The sequence below is a fragment of the Anthonomus grandis genome, chromosome 10 (genome assembly GCF_022605725.1).
Source record: "Anthonomus grandis grandis chromosome 10, icAntGran1.3, whole genome shotgun sequence".
Taxonomy (NCBI): domain Eukaryota; kingdom Metazoa; phylum Arthropoda; class Insecta; order Coleoptera; family Curculionidae; genus Anthonomus; species Anthonomus grandis.
In genome coordinates, this window is record NC_065555.1 from 16,932,865 (window position 1) to 16,948,721 (window position 15,857).

A 15,857-nucleotide genomic window follows, 5' to 3' on the forward strand; every position below is an offset into this window, starting at 1 on the left:
GACACGACCGGGAAACTTTCTTTGCAACAATTGAATTGCTTCACGTGTAGTGTGACATGTCGCACCATCGTGTTGGTACCACATACCGCCCGTATCCATACCATCCAATTGAGGCCATAAAAACTCAGTGAGCATATTACGATAGCATTCGCTGTTCACGGTAACTGCATTTTCAGCCTCGTCCTCGAAGAAGTACGGTCCAATTACTCCACCTGTCCAAAGTCCGCACCAAACAGTGACTCTTAATGGATGCATTTTCTTCTCATGAATGACTCTAGGATTTTCTTCGCCCCGAATTCGGCAATTTTGTTTATTAACAAAGCCATTAAGGTGAAAGTGTGCCTCATCGGCAAACAATTTTTTTTTCGAAAAATCGACATCCATTTGTTGTTTTTGCAATACCCAAGAAGAAAATGTACGGCGCGTCGCATGGTCCACTGGCTTTAATTCTTGGGTCAATTAAATCTTATAGGCATGTTAATGAAGATCTTTTGTTAGAATTCGGTGGGTAGTGCTCTTCGAAATGTGCAACTGCTGTGCACGATGACGGATAGATGTTCCCGGATTCTCGCCAACACTTTCACGCGCAATATTTTCAACAGAACGGCTAGTACGGTGACGCACTGGTGTTTTTACATCCACGACAGAACCATTTTGTTCAAATTTATCAATTAGTCTTAACAATAATATGTTTTAACAATAATAAATCGTTGTTCGACCGTATATCGTTCCATGGCTACTAATCGCAAACTGTTTACATTATTCTTTTCAGTTTTTTTTTTGACATACTGCGATAAAAAAAGAATGCTGCGCAATTCAAAACGTGCGTTCCTATTGGGACACCCTTTATATAACCCAAATCCTTAAACAAAAACGTCTCGAACGATAGCGAGCTAAATTTACCCAACCTCTTTTTCCCCCTTTAAAATAAAATAATTTTATTTAGAAAATGACCTATCGGCTCATGTGGAAGAACAATATCCTCTCGCTTTTTATTAAATTGTTTAAGCTACCTACCCAAGCAACACACGATAGTTAAATAAATGTTTATTTTTGGTTTACACCAGGTGTACATTTTTGGTTGAAGTTGTGATAAATATCGGATAAAATGACCGCGTGATTTACGTTGAGGAGTTTAATATTACGTTTATGTTATTCACGTTTAACAAGAAGGCTTATTACATGTTAATAATATATAATTATTACTTCGTAAAAATTAAAAGTTTCAGTAGTATATTGTATACTATTTAAAGACATTTAGAAAATACGTTTAATAGAATGAACTTCTACACAAATATACTTACCATCAACCAAAATTGAATTTTTAGTATAGAAAACCAGTATAAACACTTTATTTGAATCGTTTTATATAGTTGTTGACATGGAATTTACAATAAATGTATCTATCTAAGCTTAAATTGTGGTAATATACCACAATTTATACCGGATATCCAGGAACTCTACCGACAAACATTACAGGGTGATTCTGCAACAAAAAATTAGATATTTTTTTATATGAATGTATGTTCTAAACATCTTACTTTCGGATCTACAGAGTGTTATACAACTTAAAAGTTTTTTTTTTAAAGAACTACTACCAATGTAGATATTTTTTTTGTTAAATTTGCAGACGTGTTTTATGCATCAGGGGGCATTTTTCGACGTACAAAAAAAAATTAATTTTAACTAGGGGGTTATCGTAAATATTTTTTAAATCATTAGTTTTGACAAAATTTATATTGAGTTTTTTATATTTGTATATCTTATTTGACATAATTATTGTATTATTCATACACGTTAATGTATTTCCTACTTTCTTCTAAATAAACTTTTTCTAGATTTCCCTATGTATGATATTCCATTATTATACTATATATATATAACTGTATGAAAAGTATATTGTATGCTACACAGTGGCATATAAGTGATATCGGTATCGTTTCATCAAATATTTGTAGTAATCGAGTTTAAAAACTAGATATCTAAATACCTTGTCAATATTTTCAAACGGCATAAATATAGCAAAACCAAAAATTTACTAAAAAATCGTCGAATAAACATATACTCTATATAACTCTCCCAAGCCGACTCGCCGACTTGGTTCGCGGACCTCTCCGCGACCTTAAGACTTTGCCTATTTGGGGTTTTGTTGCTTCATTTTAAAATAATTTAGGGGTGCCTTTTTTGGCAATTACCGCTTTCAATATGTACTTCTGATGATAAGATTATGCTAAATGTTTCAATTGATTTTATTGAAAATACGTAACACATAAAAATAAAACAAACAAATGTTAAATCTTTACTCATTTTCCTAAAAATCACTATATTTACAGTCTAAGACAAAGTACCACTTAGTACTTTTTGTATATCATAATAAAATTTATTGATTCATAACATTAATGTCTGATAGCTCTTATCTTCTATAGTCATTCCTGTAAAGTCCATTTTAGAACCGAAGATGAGGTTTATGTTGGAGAATATGCCTGAAAACATTTTTTTTAAATAAAATATTGAAATGGAATGAAACAAGACTATACGAACCGATCTAATTTTTCCCAAAATACCATTAAATGAGCCCTATCTAAATGCCTTTTTGTCCTCGACAACTGGATAACGGTTACATTCCACTTTTCCACGTTCGGATCTAACTTCATTTCGTCATACTTGATATGGAAGGCAGAGATTTTATCGAAGATTTCCACAGGCGATTCCCACGGGTATCTAAAATAATTATAAATTATGATTCCAGATTTATGGAAAATAAAAAATACAGAGTTCATTTTACTTATGTGCAGTACAAATAATAATCTATCACCCTATGTCCAACGGATTTTACCACCTTATTAAAATTATTCTAACATAAAATACAAAATTAGCCACTTGAAAGTAAAAGATTTTTAACAGTTGATGAAGTAGTTCTGTAGAATATTTGCGTCTTTAAAGAGGTCAGTAGTAGAAAAATATTTACTTTTTTACGTATTACCTTTAATATATATTTTTGGCTTATAATTAGTGGGTATCAAATATCCCAAGATACCTGTACCCGTTAGTACATTTAATTTCCAGAGAACATTTGCATTGCAGAGCACCATGACCTTTGCACTGACGAACCTTTAACCGACTGACTGACTTCTACCAATTTTGATAAGTTAGTGGTGAGCGCCACTGGTCGATAGTTACTTAAGACCTCCTTGTTTCAATTCCTTTATTCTCTAAGGATCTCTGTATTTCTTTTTTCCTCACTATATGCTTCATCAGTATTTTGTATTGTGCTAATCTTCTTTAATTTATTTCTTCTTCTAATTGAATTTGAAATTCCTTGTGTTATCCAAGGCTTCAACTTTCTACTTTTTATAATTCAATATATTTTTCTTCTTTTGCTAATTCAATATTCTATTTTATTTTACTAACAAGAAGATCAGTACAACCGTCAACCTCTGCGCACTGCAAAATGTCCGACCAATCTTCCTGCTTTATCAATAAGTCTAGACGAAAAGTTAAACTAAAAAGAGGATTTAAAATATGTGACATATCAGAAAATGAATCTTTAAGTCTTGTGAATTGAGAAATATATTACCATTGATAACCTTTTAGAGTTAGTTTAGAGAACGATTTACTACGCACTTGTTAAGTCTGTGATCTCTTATGGGATTGTAGTTTGAGGTAATGCAGGACCTACAGTACATAATTTCCAAATTACAAGCTGTAAAAAAGTGGATAATTAAAATAATGCTTTTTAAAAGCAAAAGGTATCCATCTGAACTACTGTTTAGAGTAATTAGTTTATTAAATATTAACCAAATATACATAAAAGCGGTAGTTCGATTTATGCTGAAATCCAATTACTATAAAGAAATGTTGAGCCATTTCAAAAACACAAGAAATACCGCAAAAAAAGATAGCTCTGCAAAATCCCAGGCATGCTCTCTATCAGAATCATACTTATTGTGTGGGGCCAAAAATATTTAATGATCTCCCAATTAATATTAAAACCAATAAATACTTTAAAGTAAAAAGAGAAGTAAATAAAAGGATAATTATTAATAATTATGCAATATCATATTTAATATAATTAATAGAAAATATAATCTCTAGTTATGACTAGAAAGAGGTATATTTTATTTATTGTTTTGTTTTTGAGGGCTATTTTGTTTTGTTTGATTTATAAACGATTATTATTATTAACTAACCTCAATTAACCATTCTGCATCGAGTGGTTAGCAATAACGCAGGGTATTGATATTAAAATGACTGTTGAACCGATTACTGATTGAGTATTTACATTAAGTTGGAATTTTGGACTTAGTGCTCTGATTTGTGATTGGAATATAAGAAGTTATTTATTTCATTATTTGAGAAAATGTTTATTTAATTTATGGGTATATGTTTCTATGATTGTAAACGATTGAAATGATATTTATTGCTAATAAATTTACTATTATTATTGTTATTATCATTATTATACCCGTTGTTGTTGCCCTGTAAGAGAGTTTATAAAAAAAACTTACATGATACCTCATCAAGACCTTGATATTTTAATTTTGCACGTAGCAGGTCGTATGTTATAATTGTTACATTTTTAATAAATTCATACTAAAAATTAAATCAAAAGCTTTTGAAATGGATGGTCTGAATATAACATTAATTTCAGATCATCCATTGCTGTCCTTTTATTATTCCATTCTTGACCCATATCATGAACTGCTGTTTGAGCAAATCATATTTTCCCAAGACTTGGAAGCTTGCAAATGTGCTTCCTTTACCCAAGGTAGCTAAACCGACTGAATTTAGCCATTTTCGATCCATTTCAATTTTGCCTGTACTCTCAAAAGTATTAGAAAAAATAATGGAATATCAAATCAATTTATTTTTAAACAGAAATAGAATTCTTCCAGAGAAACAATCTGGTTTTAGATTGGGACTTTAGATTGGAACTGCTCCTTGTGACATAATAGATGATATAGTCAGTGCTCATGATCAAAACAAGCAACTGCTTTGGTTCTATTAGATTATACTAAAGCGTTGTAATATGATAAATCACAAGTTGCTACTCGCGATTTTAAAATATGTTGGTTTTGAGGAAACTGCTTAAAATCTTGTTTCTTCATATTTAACTGATAAGTTTCAAAGGGTAGTTGTAGAGGATATATTTTCTGACTTAGAGCGGGTAACGGTAGGCGTTCCTCAGGGTTCAATATTGGAACCTTTGTTTTATAGTATCTTTAGCTCAAATATCGTAAAATCCCTGCAATACTGTCAGTATCATCTATACGCTGATGACACGCAAATATACAAGTTTTTTCCCATTAGTAACTCTATTAATGCAAATGCTGATATCAATTATGTTTTAAACAAATTAACTGTGTCAAATAATAATTTAATGATTAAAATAAATCCCAGCAAAAGCGTGGCTATATTATTTTGTCCTGCAAATTATCGCACGATTCTCATGGATAGACTGAGCATTAAATTAGGGGATGATTATACAGGGTGTTCATTTGAAAACTTTCCACCACGGATTTATCGAAAACCACTGTTTAAAAAAAAAGCCGAAATACGTCAAAAGGTTTGTCAAGGGGGACAACTTTCTAAGCTAAAATTACTTCACCCCCCTTTCACCGAATCTTCTATCTTTATCTTTATTTTCCTTAGCAACTATAAAAAACTAAGCAGGTATAACAACAAATCCAGTTCGCCCAGGATATCTGTGTTGATGAAAAGAATGCGGAAAAAAATTCAGGTTGTTATTTAGTTTTTTCCACGTCTAATCTTCGGAATTGCTGTTTATGTTGGTAGTTTCCGTTTTAAATTATAAATGAATTGTAGATTTGGCAAACCCTAATGGGCAACATTTTAGACACTTAATGAAATAAATTGATATTTTCATGTTTTTGTTTTCTATCTGAACAAATTAAGATAAACAAAGATTTTTCTAATTTTCTCGAAAACGAATCGACCGATTTAAAATAATCAAACGTCAAAATAAGACTTCGAAAGACCTTTTAAACAAGCTATTACTCTATACCCCTTGCCACTTAAAATTTTTAAGAGGATGACCCTGGGGGGTAATGGGTGAAAGAGGGTGAAGTAATTTTAGGTTAAAAAGTTGTCCCCCTTGACAAACCTTTTGACGTATTTCGGCGTTTTTTTTTTTAACAATGGTTTTCGAGAAATCCGTGGTGGGAAGTTTTCAAATGAACACCCTGTATATCTTTTAAGGATTCTGCGAGGAACCTAGGGCTCATCTTAGATAACCGACTTAAATTTAAGGAACATGTGAGTCTCTGCTTAAAAAAAGCATTTTCAAAAATAAAATTAATTTATGCACAGTCATTCATTGACTTCTAAGACTAAAGCCTTTTTATTTGAATCTCTAATACTATCAAATTTTAATTTTGCGGATTTGGTCTATGGTCCTTTTTTGGATGCCGTTGATATAAACCGTATTGAAAAAATGGAAAAATCTTGCTTACGTCTTATATATGGAATACGACGAAGACAACCCATCTCTTATAAGCTAAAAGAATTGGGGTGGCTGAGCATGGTTAAAAGACGCCTTTTGCACTATTTGTGTTTATTTTTAAAATAATAAAATTTAAAAGTACTTGTATAATAAGATTAGATTTCGGACGGATGTTCAAAATTTTAAGTATTCGACGACAATACATTTTAACAGTGCCAAATCATAAAAAACAACTTTTTAAGAAGTCCTATTCGCATCAGCCATCAAATTTAAAATACATGATTTTGCTGGATCTTCAGGGTGTTTTAAAACTATATGAAACAAAACCTTCCCTCTGGTCCCTGAGAAGTAGTTTAGATTTATGATTATTATTTTCTTAATAATTTTTTTTAGCCCTTATTATGTATTAATTTATATTAATAGTATCTAGTGTTTAAAATTTTATAGTGCTAATTTCCATAAAGTATTATTAAATATTCTATAGCCTTTTCTTGTCCCAATATTTGATCAGCAGTGCCAATGTATATACCGTTATTTATAGAATCTTGTCAATTCAAGGCTTCAACAGCCCTTTCTTTGTGTAAAGAATGGAAGCTGAAATTGCCTTTTATTCCATGGAATTTTGTTTTTGTTTTTTTTTTGTATACAGTGTATTATTATTATTGTTGTAATATTGCATTGTTTTTATGGAATAATAAAAGTATTATTATTATTATTATTATTCATGAGGAAAATTCGGATCATTGTTCGAGTTGAAAATATTATTCCAATTATAATTATTCAGTGAATTTGGAGTGTTTTAAACGTTAATTTATATTTACAATAATGATAATATCTAAACCGTATTCTTACCCTTTAAATTGCCATGCGGGTCCCATTACGAAAACGGCCACGACCCTGTCCCAGTCGCTGGGGCTGAGCTTGGCAGGATTGTCCACAACTCTATACGGTACCGTCTGATTTCCCTTTTGACGTTGGATTAGTACTTCGTTGTCTCTTTTACCGCCCAAGGCTTTTTTCTGTTCTTGCGTCACGAATTTCATATCTTGTAAGATATCCTTTACGTTGTACATTGAGATTAAGCAATTTGTACCTGTAAGGGTTAAAAAAGGAGATTAAGTTAGCTTTTTGGAACGTTACTATATATTATTAAAATCAAAAGGCCAGTAGCTATCTTAATATGTAGGGCCAGTAAATATAGTACAGTACTGAGAAAATTTGAATGAGAATTGGAAACAACTGTTGAGTTTGTTTTAAAATTATTATTAATTTATTAACGCAGTCCATTTACATTGTAATTATAAAAATATAAGTTACATCCAAGTTTAGTAAAAAGTATCACACATCATATCACTCAATATAAAACAAAATATACATCATTTAATGCGGCCACAAATTACTAACAAGACTACGATTGAAGAAATAATAATTTACAAAATTTGTTTCACTTCTTGCTTAATAGTGCTAAATTTAATTTAGAGTCAGATTTACTTGTCCTAGCAGGCCACTAGCGCTGCAAACCAGTCCTGCCGTAGTTGATTCATTCGTGCCATAGTTAATGTGGTGAAATTATATCAGAAAAGTTTCAAACTCTCTGATATTTCGACAAGGAATTCTAAGTTTAAAAAGTGACAACAACCTGCTGCTATAGTCTATAGCAGCATTTATTACTTTATGTAGAAACCATAAATCTAGTAAAATTCTTCTTAGCTCTAGAGTAGGCAAATTTAGACTATCCCTCACCCAATGATAGTTATATTCGTCACTGTAATATCTTTTTTGAGCTACTTAATGTAACATTTGTAAGATGGGAATCAAACAACTAACCCTTACTCCAAAATTGGTCTAAGAAGGATAAGAGGAATAAAGTGTTCTAAACGCAAAACATAGGCAATTCAATGCTTCCCTCTAAATCAAACCAAGCACCTTCATTGCCCTATCAGTTAAATGACTGATGTGGTTCTCAACTAATAATTTTGAGTCCATCCAGATTATCAAGTCTGAATCGTCTTTTTTAAAGCTAATTGGAAGGTTATTTATTGAGTAAATAAAATATATAGATTTTTTTTAAACATTCTTTAAAATCATTTGCCATAATGTTTTTATCTTGGACTTCTCTAAAATTTTTGTCAACAATATAACATATTTTACCTTCAGATTCGTTCAAATTGCCTGAAATTTTGATTAATTCCCAGATTTTTTTAGGGTTATTTTTATTATCTTGAAATTTATTGTTAAAATGGTCTGCTTTAGCCTTAATTACCACTTTACATTTTTTAGGATATTCTTGAAAGTGAATTCTTGGTTATAGTTGATGTGCTTATCATACAATTTAAAAAAGCAGATTTATTAACACCGGTAGTTTCATTCACTTCCCCATTGGAGAATCCAAACTCTCTAATAATTTTAATATAATATTATATTCTAGTTTCTTAAGATATTTATTTTCAATGTCATAATTTTTGATAACTTCTAAATTAACATTTATGATTATTGGAGAGCGATCTGTCAAGTCATAATCCATCTATACAAGGACCTGTAGAGTTGCTAATTTTCGGGTTACTTTTTACTCATGAAATTCAGATAGTTCCCCACTAACAGATTGTCCTTTTCCAGATTCCCAGAAGATTCATGTTTGTATCCCCAAAAACAAAATGTCCGGCTTTAATTCTTTGTCGGTCAATAACTGCTCAAGAGCTTTAAGAAATACATCAGCATTCAGAACAGGAGATCTGTATGTACATATCAAGCCAACATTCGTTCCACCATTTACCAGTAAAATATTAAAAAATTTAAATAAAGCATATTCTTTAATATAAACCAAACAACCATAACACGTATTGTACTTGTACTCCTTGTATACAATTTTATAATGGTTGATATTAACATTTTCAGCATATGTATAACAAAATATTGATTTCTGCGCACTATAATATCAGAAGATTTGTCTAGAGATTCCAAAAGGAACATCAGATCATCAAAGTTCTTGTTTAAACCTTTAATATTTACATGTATTAATTTTAAATCTAAAAGAGTTGTCAACTTGATCTATATTATCACATAATTTTAGATCATCACATATTGTGTTTAAAGCTATTTTAAATTCAGAACCACAAAAAGAAAATACAAAATATCCACATATCAAAAATCTAAGAGTAGGAAAAAGAAAATATATACATTTATAGCCTGTCCAAGCGTTAGTCTGGTAAGAACCAAAGGTTACTGTCAAAAATGTCAAATGACGTCATGGTTAAGGCTATCGCTTGGATGGGATGTTTTAAAATTGCGGTCAATCGGTTATTTTATTTATTTACATGTTGATTTTGTGGCGCTGGATTGTGCTCATGGACGTTGTTCTGAAAACTTCATTATTCCTTTGGATGGAATTTGAACAAAACCCACTTGTGGTTTTACAATTCCTAAAAAAATTGGGCCTAATACATTTTTGTATATTTTGACAAATATATACAGGGTGATTTTTAAGTAGATACTTTTTTTTAACTGTGTATAGAACTCGGTAAAATATAAATTTTTTGCAAATAACTTTTTTCGATACACTCAAAAACAAGGGACATACAGAATAAAAAAAGTGAATATGGGTTTGTTTTTCATCGTCTGTTTATGTTTAGTTTTTGCTCGAATTTTTGTATTATCGATCACGCATTGTACGGATCAGTTAGTCTTAGACACTTTTGGTTTATTGTTGTTAATTTTAAATTTGCAAATCCTAAAAATGGCACATCATTATGAAAACAATGAAGGATATGTTGCTTATTTATGGAGAGTGTCTTCAAAGTGCTGCTGCTGCTTCGGTATTATACGCAGACCGCTTTCCTTTGCGGAATCATCCTACACCCAGAAGTTTCATAAATCTTATTCAACGGGCTAGGGATACTGGCGATTTACGGGAACATCGTGGAGGGCATGCAGAAAGAGGAAGGAGACCTGAAAATGTTCATAGGGAAGAACAAGTTTTAAATCTCATCGAAGAAGATCCAACAACAAGTACTCTAGTTGTTGCAGGGCAGGTCGGATTAAGTCAAACAAAAGTATGGACAGCATTGCGCGAGAATCAATTTAATCCCTTTCACGTTCAACGTGTCCAAGCGCTACTGCCTGAAGACTTCCCCCGCAGAGTTCAGTTTTGTGAATGGTTCCTACAACAACATGAAAATGATCAACATTTTTCGAACAAAATTTTAGCCATGGACGAGGCAACATTCACCCGAAACGGAATTAACAATTCTCGAAATACGCATGTTTGGTCTGTTGATAATCCCATGCAATTCGCAGAACCAATTTTCAACATCGCTTTTTGCTAATGTACCATTTATCTTACCAGACCGTTTGACGGGCGATGTTTATTTGGACTTTTTGCAAAATAATCTGCCTGTTCTGTTAGAAGACGTGCCACTGAATATCAGACAAGCTATGTGGCTCCTGCAGGATGGAGCACCTGCCCATTTTAGACGAGAAGTGAGCGAATTTTTGGATATAAGTTACCCAAATCGGTGGATTGGCCGAAATGGACCAGTTGCATGGCCACCAAGGTCGCCAGACCTAAATCCATGTGACTTTTTTTTGTAGGGGTATATGAAAAGTTTAGTTTTCAAGACGCCTATCGACACACAAGAAGAACTAATAGCACATATTGAGCAGGCTGCGGCAACAGTTAGACAAAAACCGATTTCTCTATTGCGTGCCGTTACGGAACAGTGGTTACGTCGAGCAAATCGTTGTGTTGAAGTTAATGGTGACAACTTTGAACAACTTATTTAAATTAGAGAGGACCGTATTGGACTCATTTTATAACATTTTGGCAATGCAATTTTTTTATTTTTCGGTTTTTTGAATAAAGTTATTTGAAAAAAATGTTTATTTTACCGAGTTCTATATACAGTTAAAAAAAAAGTATCAACTTAAATATCACCCTGTATATTATTATAAATATATATATATATATATTTTGACGGCCGGGCCATTCTAGTATGTCAGTGTGTATGAACTGTAGTTTTTGTTTGTTTATACAATCCGTTTTCGATTTTTTTTATTTGTCAGCTGTCAACTGCTATAACAATTTTTGTCCTAAGCAGGGTTACTGGCGGTTAAACCGACGACGTCATTTGACGTTTCTCGGTAAATACCAAATGTCGCTTGTATGAAGCAGTATTTACTTTTGGTTTTAACCACCCCTTGCTTGGGCAGGCTATTAGGAGGAAAGTTATAGTGGTTAAGTTATAGTGGTTGAAAGTTATAGCTGAGAAATAAAAAAATTCGGAAACGGATTATATAAACAAACAAAAATTACTATAATATTATACATATTTGTCAAAATATACAAAAAGGTATTGAGCCTAATATTTTTAAAGAACTGTGAAACCACAAGTGGGTTTTGTTCAAACTCCATCCAAAAGAATAATAAAGTTTTAATAACAAGGTCCATGTACACAATACAGCGTCACAGAATATACATGTAAAGAAATAATCGCTCGACTGCAATATTAAAACATCCCATCTAAGCGATAGCCTTAACCGTGATGTCATTTAACATTTTTGACAGTAACCGTTGGTTCTTACCAGACTAACGCTTGGATAGGCTATTAGTTATAACTTAGCCGCTGAAGGTCAAGTATATCTTTAATCTTATTAGCAATCTGCCTTTCTATTTTTGACCCTCTCAAAATAGATTATATGAAAATATAGTTATCTCCTCGTTATTTCCACCTTGTATACCACAGTAGTTACTAATAATTCAACGCTTGTCGCTTTTTCTTCGTCATGAGTCGTGAGATTTTTGTATTGAGCATATTCAGAGTTACTGTCATTAGAGGTTTCATTTCATTTCGTTTTATTTTACACTTTCCTCCATAGAGTTTAATATCTTCAGTGCAATTCTCAGATAATCCACCTACCACAACATTATCTTTAATTTTCTGTGTCTCCTCCTCCAGATTTAATTGCCTCTTAATATGATCAAAATTCATCTTCAATCCTAGATATTCCTTCTTAATCTCATCCATCATACTGTTGCGAGTTTTCATCATCATTTCAATGAGAACATTAAAAAAATGTTCATCTCTTGTATCTCCTGTCTTATAGTCAAGTTTGAATCTTTTAATTCCTTCTACATTTATCTCCAAACCACCACTGGCTTCTTTTGTTGATGTATGATTGAATTGACTAACTAAATTTTTGCCTAGTGATTGAATTGTTCCAGATGGCCGGCAATTGATCTAGGCGAGCAACTGATGCATGTCCATGATTTTTTTATTTTCTTGATGAATCATCTTCAAATCAATTTCGTCAAGTCCTACACACTTAAAATGGAATCATATTTTGCACACCTGAATTTAGTATTAAGATTTTGGAATATTTTTAGAACATTCTCCGCAATTTTTTTTGGATCCACCCATTATTTTAAAATCGTAAAAATATCGACAACGCACAAAACTAACACAAGCCGGCAGTATCGTTTCGATTTCATTATCGAGCTATTCTTTTCAATACAAAACAAGGTTCAGCCCAATTCAGCTACAACATTTAGATCATTGCGATCGAAGCCGAATTTTTGACCGTGTTCAAGTTGACGAAAACAAAGAAAATACAAAGTCACGGTCTCACAACATATAATTACAGGCTACACGTGTTTCGCTCTAGCTAGAGCATCATCAGGCCTAAAATAAAGTATTAGTCAAAACGAAACTAAGAATTTAAATAAAAAACACTAAGAAATCTTTAAAAGCCATAAAAAAACAGAAAATAAAAATTAAAAAGTAGACGCAACATAGACTCATTAAGAATCGAACCCGGTACCACAAGATTAGAAGTATGGTTCTAAAACGTATCGACTAAGTAGACCAAATACTAAATCACTTAAATGTCAACAAGTTAACCAATATAAGCTGAAGATTGTGATTAAATAATAAATAATGGTAGGAAAATGATAAAAAATAAATACTTAAAATTAAATTTGGTTCGAAAATAAAAACGTGGTTCACACACGAGAACAGGACTCTTTTTTGGCATTGTAATTTCCATTTTCTCCAGAAGGTTTTGGAGAAAATTTATTACCTTTAGGGCACTCGTGAAGCAGTTCAGTTCCCACCCAAGTCCCCATATAGGCTGCATCAGAACGTTTAAATTCGACTATTTTTAAATTTATTCATTTTTACAGGAAGAACATTTTTTTATATCATTAGGTAAAAACCTAGTTAGTAGCCTAAACAGGAAATGGTTTATACAATTAAATCCAATTAAATATTTAAAAAATTGTATAATTTATAGTGATCAAAACAGAACCATTTAGGCAACGTAACTAAAACGCAAATAAATTAATTATTATATTATAATGTGCAAACAGAACATTGGAATTTTTAAAATAATGTTTCAACAAATCAATTAAGAAGAGGTAAAACAAAACAAGGCCACATTGGAAACACACTTGAGTTCTACTTCCAACAAACTCAGATATACACTTAAGAAGAGGATTAGCAATACCAAAAGCCTTCAGTTTCCCCATGACCCGATCAAAAGCTCTAGAGAAATCTGTATAGATCGAGTCAACAGGGAATCCTCTTAATAAAATAAAAAATTATAAATAAATTATTAAAATGATTATCCACTTACCAGCTGGTATAATAATAATGGGAGTCCTAGACACTTTTTTCTGCATACCACCGGACGGAGGTCTCGCTTGGCTCACCGGCAACGGCGTCTGAGTGGGATGTTGTGGGGTCATATTGGGTTTAGCCTTGGCCTGACCTTCCGTTACAGACTTCAACGTCATACCGTGGTACGTGCCCATGGTGTCAATTTTGAAGCCTTCGGTTTCCTCTTTTTGTCTGTTAAAACGTTCCTGATCGTAACGATTGTAAACCGACTGTTGGGCCGGTATCGGACGTTGGATCGCCGGACGAGGTGTTGTTATTGGGGGTTGAGCTGGTTGAGGCCTTTGTCTACCTGTTTTATTTATTTATTTACATTATTTATTAATTTATTACATTACATTTTATCTATACAGAAGTACAAAAAACATAAAATGAAATGACGTCCAAATAAGAGTTGCATCAAACCTCAGTATAAGCTAAAATTGATATATACCAGTGTTACTCAAACTTTTTTCGTGACAGAACCCTTTAAAAAAACTAAATTTTCAACGGAACCCTAAACTAAAAGCAAAAGCAGTTATATGTGAATTGTTTATTAATAATCATACAAAAAAAGATAGATACAGTAAGTAGTGAGTTAGTAAGCAAATGATAACACTAAGTTCATTTAATGCGAGGCATGTAATTGTTTTTAATTCCTCATCAACTGGGTAATGTCAGGCTTGATAGAAGAAAGTTGAATTCTCATGTCTGGTTCGGCATCCAGTCTATTGCGGTATTTTGTTTTTGTAGCTGTATATGCTGAAAATCCGGTTTCACACAAATACGTTGTTGGGAACGGCAGAAGAACATTCAAAGCTTCTGTGGCAAGTTGTGGATATTCATCACGAACCCTGCACCAAAAATCATTTAGTGAAATTGTTTTAAACAATGATTCCATGCTTGTATCCGATGGCATTTCTAGAAATGATTCATAAATCTGATTTGACATATTTTCAGGCTTCTGCAATTTAGATGAAAAAGGGTTTTGAATCCATGAGTTTATTTTCAGTTTTGTATTCTGTTCTTCAGGAAAGTAAGATTCAAAAGTCCCTTGCAGATCATTGAGATATTGCACCAATTCAAAAAATATTTCATTTTGGAATATTTCTGTATCACTAAGACTATGGTGACTAAGGAACTCATTTAGCAATGAAAAGATGAAAAAATCTAATTTCTTTTAAAGACAGTAATTTTGTTGCTAACATTGAAAACTGTTGTCTGTTTTCCTGGTAGTGACAGATTTAATTCGTTAAGTTTTCCAAACTGACTTGATAAAATTAATTATTTTTACTGACTCATAAAGAACCGCTTTTAGATTTTGTGGCATTTTCTTAACCGCGAGTGATTGTTTATGCAGGATGCAGTGGCTGGAACTACAATTTTTCGCTTTTATTTATTATTCGTGATATTGCTCCTGCTGTTCTACCTGTCATTGCCTTGGCTCCATCGGTACAAATATCAATACAATCATTCCAATCGAGTTGGTTTTCTTCAAAAAATATGTTAATCGTGTTAAAAATTTCTTCTCCGGTTGTGTTAGTAGGCAGACATAAGCAAGTCTTCTTCGAGTGAATGTTTATATGGATATCGTACAATTACTAGCAAGATGGCCAGTCCAGCAACGGTAACTAACCAAATACGATGCCTCCGTGGCCTTTTCATTCACAGTCTATGAATGAAAATCGAGTCGCATAGTCATAGTTTTTTGGCTTCTTAATAATTGTTCTATTTTACATAGAAAAAAA

At 32.3% G+C, this 15,857-nt stretch overlaps 1 protein-coding gene across 1 annotated transcript in view; it reads right to left on the bottom strand.

Annotated features, from left to right (window-relative positions):
- Nucleotides 1–2,286: 2,286 nt before the first annotated feature.
- The window catches only part of LOC126740964 (parafibromin), a 39,369-nt gene continuing 25,798 nt past the window's right edge, over nucleotides 2,287–15,857 (bottom strand). The window contains exons 5-8 of the mRNA XM_050447172.1: nucleotides 14,090–14,422; nucleotides 7,316–7,556; nucleotides 2,542–2,721; nucleotides 2,287–2,483 (exon numbers count right to left, since the gene is read on the bottom strand). Coding sequence (XP_050303129.1) covers nucleotides 2,447–2,483; nucleotides 2,542–2,721; nucleotides 7,316–7,556; nucleotides 14,090–14,422 — 791 coding nt within the window. The 3' untranslated portion in view covers nucleotides 2,287–2,446. The remainder of the gene's footprint in view (nucleotides 2,484–2,541; nucleotides 2,722–7,315; nucleotides 7,557–14,089; nucleotides 14,423–15,857) is intronic.